At 35.8% G+C, this 23,455-nt stretch overlaps 1 protein-coding gene across 1 annotated transcript in view; it reads left to right on the top strand.

Moving 5' to 3' along the window:
* LOC145770287 (myeloperoxidase-like) overlaps window positions 1–23,455 on the top strand; it is a 29,739-nt gene that overhangs the window by 2,863 nt on the left and 3,421 nt on the right. Inside the window, exons 4-17 of the mRNA XM_082581885.1 lie at window positions 3,702–3,866; window positions 4,271–4,408; window positions 5,308–5,421; window positions 8,832–8,990; window positions 9,455–9,582; window positions 9,731–9,844; window positions 11,810–11,970; window positions 14,316–14,470; window positions 15,105–15,285; window positions 17,292–17,461; window positions 18,125–18,337; window positions 20,496–20,714; window positions 21,012–21,127; window positions 22,010–22,155. Coding sequence (XP_082438011.1) covers window positions 3,702–3,866; window positions 4,271–4,408; window positions 5,308–5,421; window positions 8,832–8,990; window positions 9,455–9,582; window positions 9,731–9,844; window positions 11,810–11,970; window positions 14,316–14,470; window positions 15,105–15,285; window positions 17,292–17,461; window positions 18,125–18,337; window positions 20,496–20,714; window positions 21,012–21,127; window positions 22,010–22,155 — 2,179 coding nt within the window. The remainder of the gene's footprint in view (window positions 1–3,701; window positions 3,867–4,270; window positions 4,409–5,307; window positions 5,422–8,831; window positions 8,991–9,454; window positions 9,583–9,730; window positions 9,845–11,809; window positions 11,971–14,315; window positions 14,471–15,104; window positions 15,286–17,291; window positions 17,462–18,124; window positions 18,338–20,495; window positions 20,715–21,011; window positions 21,128–22,009; window positions 22,156–23,455) is intronic.

Here is a 23,455-nt window from a genome sequence, read left to right as displayed (position 1 = left end):
TAAATTTTTCTGAAGGTGTTGCGACCGTGCCATATTTTTTTCAACTCAATAACTTACTTTGGTCACAAGCACGTTTTAACCATACGCGCCGACTTCCGGGGCGGCGGAGGGGCGGCGCCCCCCGTAAATTTATGGTTGAGGGGCAACAAAAATGGCAATTACAAGTGGTGTTTTTAAAATAAAATACTTTGCGAAAGAGATTTAGATCATTTAAACCAGAGGTTCTTAAACTGGGGTCCATGGACCCCCAAGGGGTCCACGGACTAGTTTTAGGGGGTCCATGAAGGCCCAATCGAAATCTTCGTGTATAATTTCAAAAATAGAAGAAATTTTTTAAAAGAAAAGAGATTAAGTTCAAACAACGCTGATGATTTTCCTCAGGTCATCGTTACTCATTGCTTTTTACATCGCCATGCATTAACATCTAAAACTCTCCCAACAAATTTGAAATAAATTTGGTCTGGTAGTGTGAAAATCGTTAATTTTATCAGAGCTTGTGCTTTGAACCATCGAATATTCAAGAGGTTATGTCAAGAAATGGGAGCGGAACAGGAAGTTTTCCTCTATCATACAGAAGTTTGCTGGCTGTCATTGGGACAATTTTGAATCGCTTATTTAAACTTCGAATGGAAGTTTCTTTTTTTCTAAGAGACAAAATATTGAACTCTCAAAGCAGTTTAACAGTGAAGAGTTTATTCATGGGTTAGCTTACTTGGCAGATGCTTTTAATCATATGAATAAGATAAATCGTTCTGTTCAAGGCCCTGCCGTTACAACTATGGACGCTTCTGAAAAACTTACATGTAAATCTTTTCAGGACAAGTTATCTCTGTAGAAGAGGAGATTGGAGACTAACAACTATTCTATTTTCTCAACGTTTGGAAGAATTTATGCTTCAAAATGGAACTGCAGTTTGTAATGCTTTACCATCTTCCCTGCACACAGACATGTGCAGACATTTGGAAGCATTGCAAAACTCTTTCAGAGGTTACTGCTTAGCCGCAGAGGATATTAAAAACACAGCATTGATACGTTACCCTTTCCTCGTTGAACTGGAATCTATCAGTGATGAGGACCTTGCAAAAGATGAGTTCATTGAACTAAGGGCAATGGAATCATTAAGAATGTCCTTCAATTTGAAAAGTGTTGGCGATTTTTGGAGTTCGTTGACGCAAGCATATGCTCTTTTGGTAGAGAGCCATGGCTGCTTTAATCCCTTTTGCAACCACATATTTATGTTAGTCAGAATTTTCTTCCTTGGTAACTATCAAAACAAAGAGCCGAAACCGGTTGGATGCAAAGGATGACATGCATGTTGCCTATCAAAGACGAAGCCACAATGTTCTTGTTGAAGACCAACAGCAGCATCCTTCACATTGATGAAATTAAATCGAAGATACTAAAAAACAATCTGCATTCGCTATTTCTTAAATTTAATAAAACATAAATTTTGTTACCAATTCATTTTAATTTTATTGCGTTATGTCCAATTCATGCTGATCAGAAAAGTTTCTCGGACTAGGCCACAAAGGGGGTCTACGCAAACCAAATTTTTTTTAAGGGGTCCGCGATCAAAAAAGTTTAAGAACCCCTGATTTACACGGACTTAAAGAATGCCGAAAGCGAAAAACAGCCTACGTTGTTCTTGCCCGCAAAACAGCTGATCGCATGGCTTTCTCTGGAATATGAATTATCACCGAGATACGCACGCTCACAGACTGCTTATCTTCCCGTGCGTGAAGGCGCAACTCCAAAGTCAAAACGCGTGGTAGCGAAAAAACGAATGCGAGGTGGAATGTTTATTCTCATTTCACCAGTTATACAAACGTCCGTTAAATTTTCTGTGACTTCAAACATGAAATCGATTTTAGCAAACTTTATCGACTTGAAACTACGACACAACGAACAAATACGTGAATACATCTTAAGCAAAAAATGCTTTTTCAAAACTGTCATCCGTGTTTTGCTTCAATAAGCACTGTCATTGATGTATATATTTTTACAATATATACATCAACATCATCAACAATTATGAGAAACCTGTACTATTCGATAAAGACTGACCACTCCCACTCACAGAAGAGAAAACACTTCGCCGTTGCCCGTTGTTAACACTTTGAAGTAACTAATTAGCAAAAGGAGCGAAACGAGGTAGTAAAACTGATAACTGGTTTTCCACTCTGCTTGAGATCATGATTTTTGGGTTTTATTTCGATAACTTCACTGTCTTGATCGTTGTTATTCACTCGCACTAAAAGGAAATGAATCGGCTTGTTTTCCAACTGTTCCAAGAGCTAACAATAGCATAGTTTTTACGACAAGGCGTACTACTGCATGCGTAAAACTAATCGTTTGAACAGAGATGTACGTATACGCCGCATACTTGCGGTGTAGACTTTTTGTTTGCGCTAACGCTTGCGGCGACATTTTTTTGGATAGTTTGCGCTTGAGGCTACGCCGTAAAGTTTTCGCGGTTTTTCAGCGCATAGCGTCAACGCATACTTTTTAATGTATTTTTTTTGCTACAACACGCCAATACCTACCAGCTCTGCAGTTGAAAGAATGTTTTCAATGGGCAAAGGCATATTGGAACCAAAACACAGCAAAATGTCAGAGGTCAGATGAACACTTTCAGATGCTTGTGTTTCTTGGTGGAAAGTCAAAATAAAACTCGTTTGTTTCGAATGGTTTATACCGTGTGAATGTTTGGCACCTAGCAAACAAAATGAGTTTACGCTAGTGTATGCGCTGACGCCGCCAACTTTTTTACAAGTTACGTTAACGCATGCGGCGTATGGTTTTTCAAACGTTTGCGTTTACGCTGACGGCGTCAATATTTTTTGTATGCGCGTACATCACTGCGTTTCAAGCAGCGTTTCTAATGAATTCGGTTTGCGACCAAGGTGTCAGAATAAACAAGACAGTAAACTGAATTAAAGACTATTTTAATTGAGTAAAATAGCGTTATGGTTATGACGTCATCACCTTTCTCGTCCCCCAAGGTTTTTTAAAAAGTTGGCGCCTATGGTTTTAACGTTCGCGTTTTGTCGCTTGTACCTTTTTCTCGACTTTTGCTATGTTGACGTGTATTGTTTTTGATATGATGGTCAGAAATAAAAACAACTGAACTGAACTGATTACCACAGAGGCACAGAACATCCTCATATTTTCATCTACAAAATTTCTCCAACTCACTCTCTTCATCTGATAAAGTATTACATTTTTCTCGGTCGTCATTACTTACATAAAACTCCATCCCAGTCTACCACTTATCGGTCCTCAATTCAACGTACTTTGACTAATCACCACTTAGCTTTGCTCCCCGAAAAGAAATTGCGAATGAAACAAACTAGTAATTTGGAAAAGTAGATGACAGCAACAGTATGCGGTCAGAAAAATTCTCGAGCTCATAGGACCCAGAGGTTCATTTTAATAATTTAATTGAAGTCATTTTTAGATTTTTATGTTTGATGCAATGTCAAAACTTCCGCTAAAAGTATACCCTAGTGTAACTTTGGGAATGCCCAGTTGATATTGGAAAGCTTATTGACAAAATTGATTGTTTTTTATGTTTTACTTCTATCTTCAGCATAATTTCCGCTTTATTTATAATGTAGTTAGTAGCGTAATTGATTGTTTGTGTTTAAAATGTAGACTATACCGTAACTAAACTTTACATTTTTTTACGTTTTCTGATACAGATATTCTGGAAGCGCGGAATAGAATAAAATTGCCAAATGCTCGAGTTGTGTCGAACGTAATGTCCGGGCCTAACATTCCATCAAATAACATCAGCCACATGGTTCCATTCTGGGGACAATTTATAACTCACGACATTGTTCTCACACTTCAAGTCGGCCCTGATGGTGTGTACAATATCAAAAAGTTAATGTCAATTTAGTCGAATGTTTCAATATTTGCTTTTCAGAACCAAAATGTAGATAGATTTTTACAAATATAAGAATTTTGACTTTTGTAATATTTTAGGAAAACAATTTTTAAGGTTTTAAAAAGATGATTAGCACATTAGGAAGCGATAAATATCTTCTACATTGTTTAGCACGTAGTTTTTTTAAGCAGGAAATAATGCAGTATAAGCTACATGGGATACAAAAAATTAAAATCAAAGCCACTCTTCCTGCTTCATATGTATTGTGACTATTTTCTATAGTTCAGTGTTTTATTGACATAAAACCAGTGCAGTTCTACTATTCTTACTTAAGTTCAATAAGCAGAAGGTGCCATATAAAACAATTATATCTAAATGCAGTTGATTGCGATTGCCACACTCCTGATAATGAATGCGTTAATATTGCCATTGCCGAGACCGACGAACAGTATCCTGGAGTCCCCCCAAAGACTTGTTTTGAATTAAGACGATCTTTCCCAGTTGCTAAATCAGACGATTGTAAGTAAATCTAAAATTTTAGTTTTATGAAGTTTTGATTGATTCTTTGTGGTAGTTGAGCTGTAACATGTTTTTGCTACTTTTGCATAAACTTCTTTTTGTATACCTCAGTAATAAATTAAAGAAACACTAAAAAATATAGTTTGAAGGTTGTTGTGTGTGCAGTTAATTGGGAAGCTAGGAGTGAAGTATTCGTTGCTTATGCATTTTTTTTGAAAAATTTACGACTTTCATCTGGATGGATGGTCATTTTGTTTGGACGCGAAGCAAAACGTACATAAAACAAAAACGTAGGCCTACAGCGTGCATCCAATGAGAGAGTGCAGAGACCGTAGCCCTAAAAAGGCGTATAGGAGGTCGTCGAGTTTGCACTCTCTCATTCAAACAGTTATACGAAAGCAACTGTTGCGTTTTTTAATAGCAAATTGACACAATAAAGAAGGACGGAAGAACAAAAAAAAATACAAATACGGACGCAAGAAATGCAAAAAAGTAAAAATAATAATGATATTGGACAGAGTGTTTTTTTAGATTTTGGGGTAAATTGTCCCATACCTTGATTCCCATAGGATACAATTTAAACTTTTTTGGAATAATTGGGACAGCTTGTGAAGGTATAGTGACATAAACTACAACAATGCTTCGATCAACCAATCGCACTTGAGGTAAATATTAATTGAATCCTACTGCAGGAAGAGAATATATGGATGCCAAAAGATTTCATAAAATGTATATTACTATTGATACAATAAAAGCTTCTTTCATCACTTTCCAAACTCCAGGTTATAACGATATTTGGATGTACATGTAGGGAAGCTACAGCGTTTTAACATGTACTTTGAAAAAATGATGAAAAAGGTACGGAAAACTTCCATATCAACTGTTTGACATGTTTGCAGGCGATAATTCTGTTCAACAGCAACTCAATGAACTGTCAGGTTTCCTAGACTTTGCTGTCGTATACGGAAACAACGAAGCACACGTGAACGCACTTCGTAATCTGGATGATTCAGGTAGCAACATTGGCTTGATCAACAGCTACTAGCGGCTGTTGGTGAAGTTGCCGTATTTGAGTTAAAAATATAGTTAACGTGCTCCTAGTGGGGTGAAAATTACATGACACCATTTGCTCAAGGCATAGCGATTGCAATGGTTCAATGATACTCAGACATTTTTATAGAATTTTTTTATAATTATTTTAAAGTAAAAGTTGTATTAAGCATTTCGTAAAGCTTTTCTTACGTTAAGTCGCCTTACCAGTCTTGGCTAGTCAGTAGTCATACCAGTCTTCTTGATTGTTCCACCCACAACGTAACGACTAATTGTCTGTTTCAACAGACAACTTTCGAGTTTCTAAAATAACTTACACTCAAGAACAGAGGTCGAAGTGTTTTGAAAGTAACACACCAATTTACAATTGATGACAAAATCTTCTTCATTCTTCCAGTCGATTAAGAGATAATCATTTCTGTATGCATATTGAATAAAGAAGAAGATGGAATGCATTGCTGACTTGTATCTCTTTCTATTTTAAACCAAGCTGTATCTTCGTACGCCATGTCAAACTGTAGCTTCTTGACCACGATACAATAATTTGATGAATTCCAGCGAGTGCATTGGTATTCCTCCAGATATTTCCAAAGATTGTCATGTTAGATAACATCTTATATGTAATAGATACAGTATATGTAGGCCAACAGGTCTTTCTGATACTTCCTCCTGGTTTGCATAATCCATCTCAAATATGTAATGTGGTCAAGAGTATCTTTGCCTTTTCTGGATCCATTCTGCTCATCTGACATTTTTCTTTCAAAAGAAAGAAGTTTGCCTGCAGAGGGTATTAAGGCTATTGTTTGGTAGTTGAAAATTTTAAACAAACCGTGTGCTGTTTCCTTTTTTGAAATTGGGATAAATATTGATCTTTCCCCATCTTTTGGCCATTCTTGTAAGTCCCCAATGTGTTGGTATATGGCTAATGGCATCTGAATTGGCAAGTATCCTAATAATTCTGCTGGATATTCCATCCATTCCTGGTGCTTTTTGTTTCGAAAAGTTTGTTTGGAAAGTTGATCCGTTGCCAAAACAACTTTTTATTCTAATAAGGACATGAGCATCAAGTTGTTGACTTTCGTAGTCTCCTGTCTGTGGTTGTAATTGGGCATCCTGACATATTTTTCCAACATATTCCTTCCACCGATTCAAAATTGCTTGTTTGTCGAGAGGATCTTTTCTATTTCCATATAACACTTAGCCAAAACTGTCGCATTCTTAGCTTTGAAAGTTGATTTTGCTTTTCTAACATGTGACTATAAAGCTCCAAGTTTTGTTTTCCACTTCTATCTTCCTACATTATAACAAAGTATCTTTGGAATTCTACGTGCCCTTACAATTACGTCATCTCTCTATTTTAAGATACTGAAGTGTCATTTTGTTTGAGAAGCAGTTAGGCTGCTGTAAGTCGTCAAGCAAGTAAACTTTAGTTTCCAAACAGCCCATAGGGGAAGAGCGGGACCTGTGAACAGGGGTGACCTGCGAACCACCCCCGTAATTTTTTTTTATACAACTCTTTAGTGCCAAACGTGGATATTGTTGGCTTTAACATACTTCGTTAGGTTTTCCTAGGAAGTAACGTCATTTTTTGAGCCGATTTGTGGACAGGAGACCTCATTGCTGATTTTGACATAATTTTGTGAATTTTTGAGGTCGCACAACATGTTTTCTAGTTTTTTAACTTGATTGATGTCTTGGCTTTCAGTGATAAGTGATTAATGTGCGATAAATTAGCATTGTTTTTAGCTATTTTGAGTGAGACAAAAAGTTCAGGTTTTAGGCTGGAAGCAAAAAAATTACCGGTCATGTGGTGCGTGACCTGTGAACCTCCCTGTTGGAGCGACTTGCGAACCATTTTGTTTTGGGTCAACAACACTATCCCAAGAAATTAATTGATACCTGTTAACTTCTCTGTGTACAATTTTGAATAAACAAGTTTGTGGTGATGAAGTACACTCATGTTTATCCAATTTGCTGATTGCGAATTAAACTTTGTGCGCGGACTATTTTGTGCTGATAGTAAAATCATCTGTGTTCTTAACAGAGAGATTTTCCAATGAGCGCATGCACTTAATGTTTCCCATTTGACATTTCTTGTAGTAGGCTAGCATGACAACAGCACAACATAAAACTGTTAAATAAATGAAAAATCGAAAATACTGCATGTTTTTTTCAAGCGGCTTAGAGGACTCTCCACATATGGTCGTAGGGACTCCCGCTTCCATCGGAACATGCTTAAAATCCATGAAAGTATGGAGACTGTAGGTAGGAAAATATATGTAAACTTTGAGACGAATTTTAGACACCAAACAAAAAATATATGAGACTTTGTAAAAATCGGCTCGTAGGTCCTGCCCTTCCCCTACAAATACTTCAAAAATGTCTAAGATTTGAAGTCCCAAAAAACACTTTGTGCTTAATTCTAATCAAGAAGTGATAAGTTGAGTCGAAATAAGCCGTTTTTTGACATCTGTTAAATGAGGAATCTCATGCCAACTATAACCATAAAAAATACATAGGGGAGACCGGGGATAGTTCGGACGCGAGGATACCTCGGATAAGGCATTTGACGTCACAGTAGAGTATTGTTAAATCACGTTTACCAAAGCTTTGTGGCTCCATTACAAATCAGGATAAAGTCTGCAAGTATGTCTGGTTTTCTTAGAATGTTGAGGCCGAAAAAGTAATTTTATCAGTGATATCAAGATTTTAAAATTGTACGTGTAAGGTCATAATTCCGTTGCAGTTAACCAAAACAAACTTTTTATTGATTGAGGTTGTAGTTAGAAAGCTATACTCAGATATGCAAGTGATGATTTTGACCAGCAGTTAATCAGGTAGCCATATTTTTTTCATTTACCTGTAGTCACGTGGTCGGGGATACTTCGGACACAATGGCCGAAGTATCCCTGTGGAAAAAATCAAACTCAGACAAAATCTTATTTTCAGATCTTTTGAATAATTTATTGAATTTTAAAGACATAATGGTTCGAACATATAAAAGAAAAACAAATATTATGTATTAACTGTCAAATCAACTCAAAACGTCTGCATAAAATTGCTGTCCGAGATGACCCCAGGCATGTCCGAAATTACCCCGGTACCGGGGTGACTTCGGACATTTGAAGACCGTAGAAATTATGCTTTTTATAAGCATTTCCGGTTTTCTAAAACAAACGATACTCCTACTTTTTTTTGGCAAAGCTTTAAGGTTTGCAACAAAATAACATTTACAAACTTGCTGTGTAATTTAAAAAAAATATGGGCTGTTTTTAAAAAATCGTCTGAGCTATCCCCGGTCTCCTCTAGGCCTATGCTGCAGCATGTGTAGCCTACTGTAGCAGATTTTTTTACGATCGATTTGCTATTTTAGATAAAATCGGTGAGTTAATCGACCAGTCTCCCAGACACACCACATTTGGACGAGTTCTCCCACAAACTGACTTCCCAAATATCGAGGCTGCAGGATCAGCAATGTTTTGTCCTCCGTTGGTACGCAAGCCAACCAATGGAATCCCTTGCATGGTATCAGGTCAGGATTTGAAGTTAAAAAAAACTTGCATGAAATAAGTGTGATATCGGATTAGAATCTCCAAACAAGTTTGACTTTTTAATGTAAAAGCTTTTTTATAAGAGATCTTGAAGCAATTCTGCAACTGATATCAGCAGTTCGAAATAGCAGTTCAGATATTCTGATATCTTCATTCAGTTCATATCAGTTCATTCTGATATCAGCAGTTCGAAGATATCAGCAGTTCTGCAACTGATATCAGCAGTTCGAAGATATCAGCAGTTCTGCAACTGATATCAGCAGTTCAAAATCATCATTGACACATGCGAATTCACAGGAAGCTGTTTTTGCATTTAAAGCGCATTTCTACTTTTTACTACTCACTTTCCATGACCTGAAATATTTTAGAAGAATAAGGTCGACCTGAGTCTAGAAATGGTCGAAAATCACCGCAGTCTAACATAAAACTTTCTGATTCTACTAAGGTGACCCTCGGACCAACGAAAACGGCATACTCATGTCCCACCACACAACATGGATGAGGTTGCACAACAATGTGGTTAGAAGACTGAAGAGATTAAATGCTAATTGGGACTCGGACACATTGTACTACGTACGTAAAAACTGTTTGTTATCAAAAAATTTTGTTTCAAAAATAAACTAACTGGAGCTGACCTACGGACCAAAATATGCAAGTATTACAGGAATTAGTAGATCACAAGGGCTACAACCGATATTTAAAATTACTGTACCTGTTTAAGAATGCAAGAGCAATTGTGGGAGCTCTCAGCCAACGAGTAACCTTCAGCCACTTCTTACCTATCTTACTGGGACCTGATGTGATGAAAAGATATGGTCTCAACCTTGTTGAAAATGTAAGTAAAATGCAAACCGTATCTTAGCACACAGAAACGTAGTAAACGATCGATTGTTTGTCGTATTTCAACTTGTCGGTGGCGTTTTTAATCTGAAAGGCATTTTTAATCTTTTTATCAAACGTGAAAGGTTGTGCAAATCTTGGGGAATGTCTAAACGATTTTCAAATTCGATGACTCCCGTTGAGTTTCAGCCTACGGTTGGCTACCTACTGTATATTGCATAAACCTTAACTAACAGAATATTTTACATATTTTTCATGGAGCTCCATTATTTTTGATTAGCTCTATTCCTGAGGATCAATATCATTTTTGTGACAACATTTTAATGCAATCTTAACCTTTCGGTTGCGAGCTTAGTGTTACTCGGTTTTCATTTTTATACATTCTGTATGACGTGGTCTGTCTCTAGTAATAGTATATGACGATACCGCTCTGACAGATTGCATTGATTTCTCTGCAAAACTCGTTGCAAACACCTGATTTTCAATTTTCACAAGTTTTGTTTTAGAAGCATAAATTTATGTAATTATTTTTTGCAAAAAAATTTCAAGCTTTTTCCTAGGTGATAGAAAAGCGATCCACTTTGTAAATTATATACAGTAAAATTTAAAAAAGTACTAATATTCAAAATTAGTGATAGCCTACCGGGACAAATGAAAATTCAAAAAAGTTAAAAAAAGAACTTTTAAGGAAAATATATATGGTTAGACCAGAAGGCAATCCTTTCCGAATCAGATATTGACGGAGCGATGAAGCTATCAACAAGATATAAAGATATAAAGATTATGTAAAATTTGAAATAATGGAAAATTGCATACGCAATCAAACCAAGTAGAATATGCAGCCGACATGCAGAAACCAAAGTAATGGTGAAAAAAACTTTTGAAAACCACACTGACTGCATTGTTAGTACCGGTACTGTAAATTAAATTGCCTGCTCTGGTACTGACAAATCTCCCATGTAGTTACATCGGAAGTCGTATAAGCTAAACTTTGAGAAGGCTATTTTACTTTCATTTTCAAATATAAATTTACATTGATATTGTTGTTGTATGTGGAAAATTTTTCTTAAAATGAAAGAAAACTTTCGCGGTAATAGTCTTATTCAGCATCTTACTGTTTAAATGGGAAACTTATTGCTTTTTTGATGGTGTTTCTTCCCTGTTGTAATTCCTGAATTTAGAAAAAAAATTTGTAGGGGCACCCAGGTTTCATCAAAGCAATATTTCTAAAAAAAATGGGCAATGTGAAAGTTGAGGTACAAAAAATCAAATATTAAGAAAATTGGTCTGGGGAAACATACCACAAGAAAATTTTAAAAAATTGTGCTTTGTTTTGATTGCTTTTGTGTGTTTTGTGGCCCAGTACTATTTTTTAAGTTACAAGATTTGTATTAAACCATATTAATCAAATCAAAACTAGACCTTAAAAAGCACTGGAGTTAGTTTTTAAATAATTTTTTTCACGACTAGAGAAAAATTTAATACCATTGTTCATATTTTTAACGCAGTTTTGTGTCAATAAACAATAGACATACCTTGTAGCATATAAAGTGTTTCACTGTCTTTCATTTAAATTTTGTCGGCTGTATCGCCGAGTGGTGAGAGCCCTGGAACGGCAATTGAAAGGGCGCCGGTTCGATACCGCTCAAGAGCAGGGCTGTGTCTCTGGCAGGACACTTAAAAGCATGCCTGAAGGTAGACACGAAGATTGGCTTCCTTGCCTTCCCGTCTGCTTAATCTAAATCTTCAACCACCAGGTGTAAGCCTGGATATGACGACCATTGAAATTTTGAAACTTGACCAAGGTATTCCCACACTTCCCTCTGTTATACAATGCACATTTCACTTCACACCTTTATTAGCACTGGAATAGTTTCATACACGCCAGGTCTTTTCAAAAATTCAAACACAGTTAAAACAGCACAAGCTTATTTCAATCAACCGCTTATCTTTCCATCAGGGACACTATTTTGGCTACGATTCCTCGTACGATGGCACTGCATTCAATGAATTTGCTACGGCGGCATTGCGTATGGGACATACATTGATTAGTAACGAAATGTCGCGACCAAATCCTCATTGGAACAAAAAACATGGCGAAACAATAACTGTACGAGAAAGGTAACCATTTTCTAACAAAGCATTAAAAATTAATCTTAGTAATGTTCGTATGATTTTATTATCGCATTGAACGAGTCAGAGTAGAAGATGTTGGTAAACCATCGATTCTATGTAAATATTTGAAAATGCTGTCTAATTTGAAATATTTGAAAACTTTGAAAATCTTTACAAAATGAATTGCCTTTGACGTGCAAAAATGAAAAAAATAATCTTTTTAAGCACTACAAAGCATAAAACAACAACTGTTTAGGCCAGTTCAAAATGCTCACCGAACAAGTGCTGATTCCTACGGAATCGTGTAGGCTACAATAACAATATTTTAGCAAGTAACAACGCAACCAAGCAATCGAAGCAGTTTCCTCTGACTGAACATATTACTAAGCTAAAGCACTCGATCAAGAGCAGTGGTTCTCAACCTTTTTTCTTTCGTGGCCCATTTTCGTTGCACAAAAATTCTTGTGGCCCATTAATTGTTTATGCAAGAAAAAAACTGCAAAACAGGTTTAAAAACAAAAAACAGCAGAAAATATTTCAAAACAGATTATTTATTGAACCGTGCATCAATGAGATGCGTGCTCCTGAACGTTATTGACCAACTTGTAGTTACAGTGGTTCTCAACATTTATGCGTATTCCTCCTTTGAAAGACACAAGTATTGTCAATTTCTCTCCACATTAATTCACAAAAAAATACTAAAAACAGATCTGCAAAAGTTTCAGTAGGCTACCACTTTCAGTTAGGCTATGACTTGATTGTAGGCCCAATCACAAAGTGGTCTATTACATTCTGAAATGTTGTAAAAACTCATCGTTGATCTAAAACTATGTGCTCAGTCATAAATAAATTAACCATTTCAATAGATTATTTAGATAGATTTACGTTTGGTTTACATTTCTTTCCAGTTTCTTTCAACACAATTATTCCTCCCTTTAAAGTTAAACATTTCTCCTTACGGAGCCAAGTGGCTCCCTATATGAACCACGCTGTTGTAGTTGCTTAAAATCAACGTTCGTATATTATGCAACAAACGGCATGGAATACATCACGCCACCAAAATTATTATTTCAATAATTAGAATGAAAATTACCATTCTGCAGCAAATTACAGCAGCACCATTCATTGTTGCTATAAACAAAACCGCTAAACAACACACACACAAGTGTAAAATTCACTATAGGCTAGTAACACAAATGAAACTAAATTTTTCTCTAACTCTAGCAAATTTTTAAATAGATCTGTGGCCCACTAGTGAGCCATGGCCCACCGGTTGAGAACCGCTGATCAAGAGGCAAATAAATACACTTCACACTTGCACAACAAAGGCATGCACAGTTGAAAGGTAGCCTGCAGCGTACCTTGTTTTAGAAACACCTTGGATTTGGCTGAAAATTGAATTTGGCTTAAAATTGAATGACAAGTGCACAGAAAAATTGTCAATTAGGATATTAGCAAATAAGGATAATTACAAAATACGTCAAGTGAAGATTCAGTATTAAGGAAGTCGTTAATTGTCGTTTATAGCCTACATTCAGTTTGAATTCAGTTTGAATATGTTTTGCAGAAATTGCGCTGGACTGGTTGGCTGTAGCGAGCATGCTAAAGTGCATTGCATACTGCATGTGCACTGGGCCTGCCTGCGCAGTATATGCAATGCAATTTGAAATTATGAAATTTATCTTGCCTAATGCCCATGCCACAGGGATTAGGCAAGTTAAATTTCATGAACTGTTGGAATTGATGTGTGCAAATAAAGATGTTTTTGTGCGATTTTGATAAAAAATAGTTTGCATCAAATAAAACTGCGTCACAGAAAAGTAGGCCAATTAACAAAAAATACCATTATAAAGCGTTTTTAATGCCTACAAATAAAATTACATGTAGACCTAACGCGAACACGTTCCCCAGTGTACAGTACATAATCTATGTTTTGTCTACAATAAAATGTAGGCTACGTTATCAGTAGCAGAAGTGTTAAAATTAACTAGACTATTGCATTGACATTTTAGGAAGAGCAAAAGTGATCAAATAAAAAACAAAAACAATAAACAGATATAAACTGATGTTTCGAAAAATAAATGCATCAGAACAAAGCTATTTTTTAAATCTCACATATCGAGGTTTGGTTATTTTACTTTTGTGGGAAAAAGTTTATACCAGTTTATGTTTTCCTCTTTAATTTTCTTTATCGCTGTTGGCACATGACCTCCACGCAATAGCCAACAGTCTTTCCAAAATTGGTTTATTGCAATTCCCAGGTTGTTCAAGAAAATTCAGACAATCAATATATAATTGAATACAATTGAATGAAACGATACCTCCTTCACTTACGCAATGATCTATTGCAGTTTATTCAACTTGGGGTCTATCTTTCGTCAAATAAGATCTGGAGGACCAAACTCATTTCTTCGAGGAGCATTAAACGACTCTGCTCTGTGGTTCGACCCATCATTCTCCAACAGCTTGAGAAATTTCCTCGATGCCCGTCCACAACCAAGAGGAGGTATTTCCAAGAGCTTTCAAATTTCTAAACTTGATTTTTCAGTGAATGTTCAACATACTTGTGACGTACTCGAACAACAATTTTTGTTTCACTGTGTAAAGTTTTAAATGGTCACTGCTTCATATTAAGTTATGTCTGCTCCGTGAAATAATAGTGTATTTTAAACTTCAACAACACGCTGGATGCTTATGTATCTCTTTGCATGGACTAATTTTTGCTTTATCCACAGTTTTTAGCTATTTTGCAAGATTTTATTATTACAATGGTGCATTTACCACGACCTACAACAAGTTACAGGAAATATGGTTTTAGAAACTGCACTTGCTAGGTTTTATTGTTCAATGAAGAAACTTTTTTTTTTCAAAAAATTGTTGTGAAAACATATCATAACTAACTTGTAGCTGGCGAGACGAAGGAGCAGTGTTCACGGCTTGACGTACTTTTTGTCTCATTCACTTCAAGAGGCTGTCATCAGAAAGGAGCAAATCCAAATCCAAGATTTATAAATACTCTATCAAATTTAAGTACTCCATTCTGACAACTATTTCTAAGTGAGACGAAAGCACTTCAAGCATAAACCTCCATCTTCTTATCATTTTTAAGTTTCACCATCTCTTTTAACAATAATTTGTAGAAATTGGTCAAGGAGAATTCGGTGCTGATTTATTTGCTACTAATATTCAAAGAGGAAGGGATCATGGGCTTGCAAACTACCTGAAATACAGAGATTTTTGTGGATTAAAAGTTGGAAGACATTTCAAAGGGTTGGAAGACATTAATTACGAGAATCAACAGAAGTTAAAGAGACTTTATAAGTAAGAAGAGCTGACATTTATCATAAGCTACAGCTAAAACGACTTTCACACAATGAAGATTTTGCTACATTACTGTATACAGAGATGGGCAAGATCACCAGTATTGGTGATCTTGAATATCAAGATCAAGATCACCAAGAATAGGTGATCTGGAAGATCAAGATCAAGATCACCAACCTATGTGATCTTGAAGATCAAGATCAAGATCGTGATCTTGAAGATCAAGATCACTTTCAAGATCACTTTTTGTGTACTTGAAAAAAAAATGAAGTTTTTGATCAATGATGTTGCAAAAAATAATAACTATAAGCAATCTGGGTAAAGGTATATAGTTGGTATTGCTAACTTTTACTTTTAACTACTCGATCGCTGGCCTAAGAATTGTAATAAGTTAGTGACTGTTGCCATTATAGGCCTATCAATTGTTGACGTAGTTTGCTTAGAATCGCAACGTCACCCCCAAGGCAGAGGTTAATTACAGTAGTTCTGAAAAGTCGCAAAATTTGCAATTAGTTTTATACTTTTTATTTATAATAAATAAATAAAAATAAACTTTGAACTGCATCATTTTTTACCAAATTTTTGTCTGGTTCATGTGGGAGTTTTTATTCGTGTTACTAAGTAGTTTTAACTTTCACTGCATTATGTAAATGTTTATTGCACCATTTACCCACCTGGCAACTTTGATACTGTTGTCTGCTATCAAAAAAGTTCAGAGGTTTGCGGTCCGACAAACCGCTCCATACTCAGACCCTAAACAAGTCTTGGTCTGGTTGATTTGCTGCAATAAACCACTTTACATGACCAAAGTCGGCTAGAATCCAGATTTTTTAACACCGCCATTCTAGACTTTTGAAACATCTAAAATTGCGTCAATAAAAAGCAAACATTTCTTTACAATTCACATTAAATCATTTTTTATTATACGTCAACATAAAGTACACGGAAGTTGACTTCTTCATTATGACCAACACAGAAAACTTTTTCAATTTTGAAATGGCAACACTGACCAGATTTGATGGAGACTTTAAATCGTCTTTTGTTGGGCACATATCATATTAACAGTGGCTTAATGTTAGTAGTTGCCACTAACTACTTTGTACAGTAGCCTACGAGTTCTAAAAAAAATGCCTCTATGTAGGAAGTAAAATTCAATTTTAAAGTGATCTTGATCTTATTGTTCTTCAAGATCAAGATCACACAAAAAAAAGTGATCTTAGATCAAGATCAAGATCACCAAAAAAAAAGTGATCTTCAAGATCAAGATCACGCCCATCTCTGACTGTATAGAATATAAATATCCTTTTTTTAACGCCTTCTTTGGGTTATTGTAATCAAATCTTGCAACAACACTTCCTTTCAGAGAAATTGTTGGAAAATTTTGATTTTTAGAGTCAAAATAGTTCTGATTTAGCTACAGGCGGGGAACGAGTTTCCTTTGTACACAAATAAATTAAAAATGATGTTAGCTGTGTTTCTCGGCATTCGAGTGTAGCAAGATCAGCAGTAGACACGTGTTTCGCCCATGAGGCTGGGCTCATCAGTACCGCACCACTAGTTCTTGTCCCATAGTTTTCAACCGCTGCTTTTGCCAGTCAATTGAATTCTTACTGATGAACCCAGCCTCATGGGCGAAACACGTGTCTATCGCTGAGTTCTTGCTACACTCGACTACCGAGAAACACATGTTTTTGGGGAAGTCTTGATAGCTAGTGTGGAGGCTACACCGGTATGGTTAGCGAAAGACAATGCTCGCTGTTCTATAATAAATAGTCAGGTAGTGCTGACGCCAGGAAGATCGCTCCTTCGCAACTATGATGTTAGCTGTTGACAAAGAGATATTTAACAATTGGCTTAGATGCGATATGCTAAATGATGACAGTCTGAGCACGCGGCTGTGTCTCGGCAGACACTTACTGTAAGTGGCATGCCAAAATAATGGCATAGCAGCTTACTTAATAACTATACAAAAGCATCTTTGATAAGACTAATTATATTATTTTCAGAAATGTCAACAACATTGATCTTTACGTGGGAGGTGTTTCTGAAACTCCACTTCCTGGGGCTCTTATAGGACCAACTTTTGCTTGTCTTATTGCTCACCAGTTTAGAGATCTGAAAAGAGGAGATAGATATTACCACGAAAATGGAGGCGCAGTCCAAGTTTTCAATTCAGGTGGAAGTTTAAATTTTTGTAATGTAAGCGCATTTAGTAATGTAACAGACATTTGTTGCAAAATGCACAGTAAGCTAAGAGCCCAAAATAAATTAAATGAGTGTGAAACCTAGTTATATGAATTGAATAATTATGGCAGATTAAATAGCAAAAATCGACAGTTTGACAAGAATGAATCTGTTTCCGTTCTTGTTCACGTTCAAGAAGTGAAACATGGCTTCCATGCATAAAAAGTACCTAATTTTTTTTTTAACAAAAGCTCTTCCTTCAATAGAGAGTCCACTAAAATCAGTAGCCTAACTCATACAACCGGTAACAATTTGCTATGTAGGCTATTTCAGTCCCAGGATTGTTAAGTAGGTCTAATGTAATAGATTGAATTTCGCTTAAAGCAGCATGATCGTTGTTTATTTTACAAGTGCAGATACAAACGGTTTGTATCTACACTTGTGAAATTGATAAAAGCATTAGAACTATGTTAAAAAAGGACACATTGTAAAGTGTATGTATGCTAAAACAAGAGATTGTTAAAACAGCAATCATAAACTTTCTTTGTCTTTTCATTGCGTCACACTCGCTCACTTCCAATGCTTGTTGTCAAAGGTTGCGTGGCGCATTTACACAAGTGCTGACAAACTGAGTGACAAGTTTATGTGTTTTTAGACCAGCTAGCAGCCATCAGAAAAGCAACCTTTCCCGGCTTGTTGTGTGAAATCATCACTGACATGCGAACTATCCAAGAATATCCAATGAAGAAAGTAGGACCCGGTAATGAAAGACACCATTGTGGAGAATTTTCAACCATAAATGTGAATGCATGGAAAGAAAGCGAACCAGGAAGGCCGATCCGTACTGGAGAGCCAATCATCAAGCAAGGTACGTATATTATGAAGTGTAAACGACTATAGACTATACGAAAAAAATGCAATGTGAAGTGTTTAGGCCTACACAATCAAACTCTTTGTAACGAGTTTAGATTTACAACAACCTGAGCTCGTATAACAAGATCAATCATTGCACGGAAACAGAAAAAAAAAATTAAAAAAGGTTTCAAAGTTGGAATTCTTCGATTTGAATTAAATTTTGTTAATTGTCCGATACACGTCTGACTTACACGCTTTTCTGAAAATACAATTAGCCTACTATTGATAGCGTGTCAGTATTTAGGCTACTCTGTTTTTTAAGTGATGAGAGTTAGTTGAGTAGGAAAGGCCAATACAGTATTAACCATTATACATATAGTAGTGTAAGTACAACTGTACAATGCAAAGTTCAGTAGTGTTTACATTGAGTCCAGAATGTTTTGAATCTGGGCCCGGGACAATTTTAGTAATCCGGGTTCTTTCCGAGGAGCCAGACAATTTCAAAGGACACCCCGTGTTCTTTTAGTGCGTTTACATTCATTTAAGCGAGGTAGGGGAGATTGGGGTTAGTTGGAAAGTTTTTTTTTAAAGTGGAATTTAAAACAATTGGTACATAACCTGACAACTTGAAGTGGCTTAACTTATCACCTATGTTGTCCACTATCATACAACTAAAAATAAGTATTTAGTCAATTTAACTTTTAATGCAAATTTAAAATAAACAAACATGCAATTGGTTTTCCAACTAACCCCATGCCTGGGGTTAGTTGAAAAACGTCAGTTTACTGCACGCTAATTAACTGGATACTCTTTTTTCAACCAACAAACATTTACATGGGTTGTAAGCAAATATGTTTACCTGCTTTGAAATCAAAATGCTGTAAATTCTACACCTAATCACCGTAAAAACGTTTTTTAATAAACTCATTCTTAAAACTTGTGATACCGTATATATTGCACTTTCCATACTATTCAAATTAAAATTTTACCAGTATATCTGCTTAAAACAAGTACATTGGAGCTTATACTATTACGTACTATCATACCACGACGATATACTCGCATCATATTACATCGTCATACTGGTATTAAAACATTTTCCAACTAACCCAACCCTCCATTTTCCAACTAGCCCCATTGGCATATGACAAACTATTTTCCTAAAATATTCAAACATGGTGCATTTGACTAAAATTTGTTTATTTTTTGGTGTTGTAGAACACCTACAGCTGACACACACCAAAAAACTTCTGCCTATCTTTAACGACATCGACGCAAAAAATGTTTCTTAAAGCGCCAAAAATTTTACTTCGAAAATAAGAACATACAAAATTGTCAGCCAAACAGGTATACCTTGACTCAACAAATCGAAACTAACATGGATTATGTGTTTTTATAAACTACATCACATGGTGGCAGTAAATATTTAAAAAATTCATCGAGATTTTAAAAAATGATAATTTTTCAACTAACCCCGCCTTCCAACTAACTCCACTCCCCCCTACTATACAAACGAAGTCAAATGACAACACTAGTTTAACTCTCGTCATGTACTTTTGAGTAGTGGAGTACTTGAAGGAAAACTCCTCCCAGAGGTCATTATGACCGAATGCTGTGATTTTCAAACTTTCATCAAAGCGAAGCACTTAAAAAAATTTATATGGTTTTCCATCAGAAATAAATTTTAAAATCCCTTCCTGTAGCCTGCATCACCAACCTTTTTATCCTTGCACACTGTGTTAGAAAGAAAATGCAGTTTGTCAAAATTTGTGAATAAGCTTAATTTTATCTCCAAATTGCTTGTTCAAATAAAAAAATGAGTAGGCCTATAATTGATTCGGAAATGAATCACTGAAAACTATTTTGTATAATTACAATTGAAGAGTCCAGGTGCATAACGATCAAACTTCATTATTTGTGATTTTTAAATTTTACCATCTCCCTTGCATTAGCATCGAAAGTTTTATGTAGCATCCTTTTTTTGCGGCAAAACGATCAATATCTCTCAAAATAAGGCTTTAAAAAAACAGGGTTCAGCCACAAAACGATCAATCTCAAACCTAATTTTCAGTTTTCTCGAAAAGTTGGTTTTGGTAGTTTGATCGTTTTGCACCTGGGCTCTTCAATTTAAAATTTTAATTAAATTTCTCTCGATAACATATTTTTTTCAGATTATGAATGGACACATTGGTTTGCCACAGTATATGAAGGGATCACATATACAAATGCTGATGTTCTAAATCTGCTGCTAACAATTCGACCATCTGAAGTTTGTACCCAAGTGATGAACACTGAGACAAAACAAGTGGGCAACCGCAGGGTGGTTAGATTCCAATGTTTGCCTGGCACCATCAAATATTCCGACTTCCCGAACTTCCCGTCAGATGACTGTAAGTTTTTTTTGTTTTCGGACCGAATCAAAAACACAAAATAAACTCCTTGGTTTTGGAGTTGTCATTGTAATAAATTACGATCTTTGTTGTAAACATACGAGTATCCGGTTTGTAGCATATGCTGTTTAGACAAGTCGTGTTTCATCTTTTTCTCTTCTAGGATGCGTTTTCTCATCGCGGTGCTTTTAAATCACAAAATCGTTAAAAAAAAACTTTGCTCTGTTGGCTAAACTTCTTTAAGGTGTTACATTTTTTTTTATTACGCAGAAAGCTTTGCATTTAACTTTATTTCAGACTACTGGACTGCATGGATTAATAATAACCAAAAAATAGTGGATGATGAAAAAGAAACTTCAAGAGAAGGAGTCTGTCGCAATCCAATAGAATTTCAAGCACAAACCAATGACAGGGTGAGATTATAATTCAGAAAAAAATGTAGGACTTTAATTAAAATTTGAAAAATTAGTTTCAGATTTGCTCTCATTTCCGACAATCACAACTATAAACAACACATAGGCTACCAATCAATTTATGAAGCACTAGTGGTGCACTACAAATTTGTATCTTTTCGTAATGTTGTCGATGATAATAGTGCAGATGGATACTAGAGAAACGAGTGCCAACGTCAAGTCTAGCCGCACGATGCAATTGAACGAAAATGGTTTGACATTGTATAATCGACAAAGCCGTTGTTACCATATTTCAGTTGATCGGCTGAAAAGCCGAAGGTGATCACCTTCGGCTTGTAGGTTGTTCAGTTGACAGGTTTTGGTTCGATCTTCGGTTGGGTAATTCTTAAAACTTTAAAAAAGTTACCGAATGTTTTCTTTTGTGCGTAACGAAGTGAGAATAAGTCGAGTAATAGCGTGGTGATGTTGTATCAATTTCATATCGTTTCTGCGCTCCAATTTCAGATTAATTATTACGGTAAGCTACTATAACTTTGCATTCGTTGAGATTTGATAATATTCGGCAAAAAAACACTTATCTTAATGCGGCTATTAGCCTACAAAACAAACTTTTTAAAACACATTTCTACTACACGTCAAACATTACATCACAATTTGCAAAGCCTGCAGTTCCAATTTCCCAGCCAATACTTTATTGATTAGGTCGAATTCTCAAATACAGCCTAAACCAAACTCCGTATAGATTCAGCAATACCGGCCTTGGTTGTTAGCCTACGATGCAACCGTTTTCTTACAACCTGCTTGCATACATCTTAGCATTGTGCAGTGTGCACTTTTAAGCTCCAGTCCAAACACAGTAGCCTATGCTTATTTTGTTTTTAGATTCCAGCTGGGGAGTCCGGCGACGTATTTACTGAATTTGGAGTCTCCACCGGACTTACTTGTGAAGGAGCAAATCAAGAATCAGGAGTATGCAAGAACTACAGGGTCCGCTACCTTTGCAGAAGAGCTCCACGTGGACGACGAGCGTAAGTTTGATGAGACTAAACGAAGATCATTTTTGTTGCCGCAGATTCATGTCCATTGCATTAATTTAAATACAACAAAGTAAGCTATAGGCCATTTCAAAATAAATCGTTGTCACAAAACTTCTTATTAAAATCTTCCTTTGAATTCTCCAATGATCTAAAACGATGCGAAGTAGAACAAAAGACAATCAAAAGAGAGGACAGTAGCCTACCTCACTAAATTGGCAAATTCTAGTTTATCACAGCTTTCGCCACACAAGTGTGGCTTTATCAGCACGCAATATAGTTTTTTTCAAATAGAAATAGAAAGCTCTGATAAACTTTAATTTGCCATTTTAGTGCTGTATTTTCTATTTTTTTTTATTCTATTTGCTTGCAATCTGGAAACATTATCGTGCTGAAAGGTATTTTCATAAGTAGCCTACTTTCACTATGAGATACAACGTCGCGGAGGATTTTCATTAGGCCTATGTAAAATTTTATGGTGGGTTATTTTGAGAATTTTGCTTGCGTTCTGAATGAGGTCAATACTTTAGTCATGTTCGCTTATTTACTTTTTAATACAAGTAAGCTTACAAGCTATAGCCTACCCTCTCTATAACAGATCAAACTGTCTATATAAGGACGTACCATTTAATAGCCCTGAATACAAAGCAGTCTTGTTTTTGAAAGGTTTACTCAGGGTTTAGTGAACATGAGTTAGTAGCCTGTCTACATTTTGGGCTCTTTATTTTTTGATGAAATTGACCAGACGTTTCAACCCTTTTGCTCCTAAAGACATAGCCTAGTAGGCTAATTTCAAAATAAATTGGCACATTTTCAATATAGTCTGCGTAATGACCTAGGTCAAATTGTACCACCTCAAATCTATTCTAGTGGTAGCAAAGCTTTGTCAGCAGGTTTTACTTTGAATAAAAAGTTTTTTAATTCGAATAAAAATTCTTTGAATAAAAAGTTAGGCTAATCAAATTTTATTGTAGCTAGCCTACAATGAAATTTGATAATTGCAAGACAAACCTTACATTTTGTGAAGGATTTTTCAATCAATATTGACTAACTTACTCAAAACGTTTCTATCAAAAGCTTTGAGAGAGACTTAGTTATGTTTTGCCAAACAATAACAACTAAAAGAGTGTCAGTAAAACGACTGTGCAGCTAACGATTAGCTGTCAATTTTTTGGCTCATTAACTTTCTATTCAATAAGAATTAAACGATTTGCAAAAATGCTTGACGAGCCTTTATTATGTTTTTTCGTTGATAAATTTACAAAGGGAGAGTAATTTATCACAATGCACAAGC

Source organism: Aplidium turbinatum, chromosome 5 (assembly GCF_918807975.1).
Source record: "Aplidium turbinatum chromosome 5, kaAplTurb1.1, whole genome shotgun sequence".
Classification (NCBI taxonomy): Eukaryota; Metazoa; Chordata; class Ascidiacea; order Aplousobranchia; family Polyclinidae; genus Aplidium; species Aplidium turbinatum.
The sequence above is the reverse complement of the archived record's forward strand: the minus strand, read 5'-3'. Positions and strand labels throughout refer to the sequence as shown.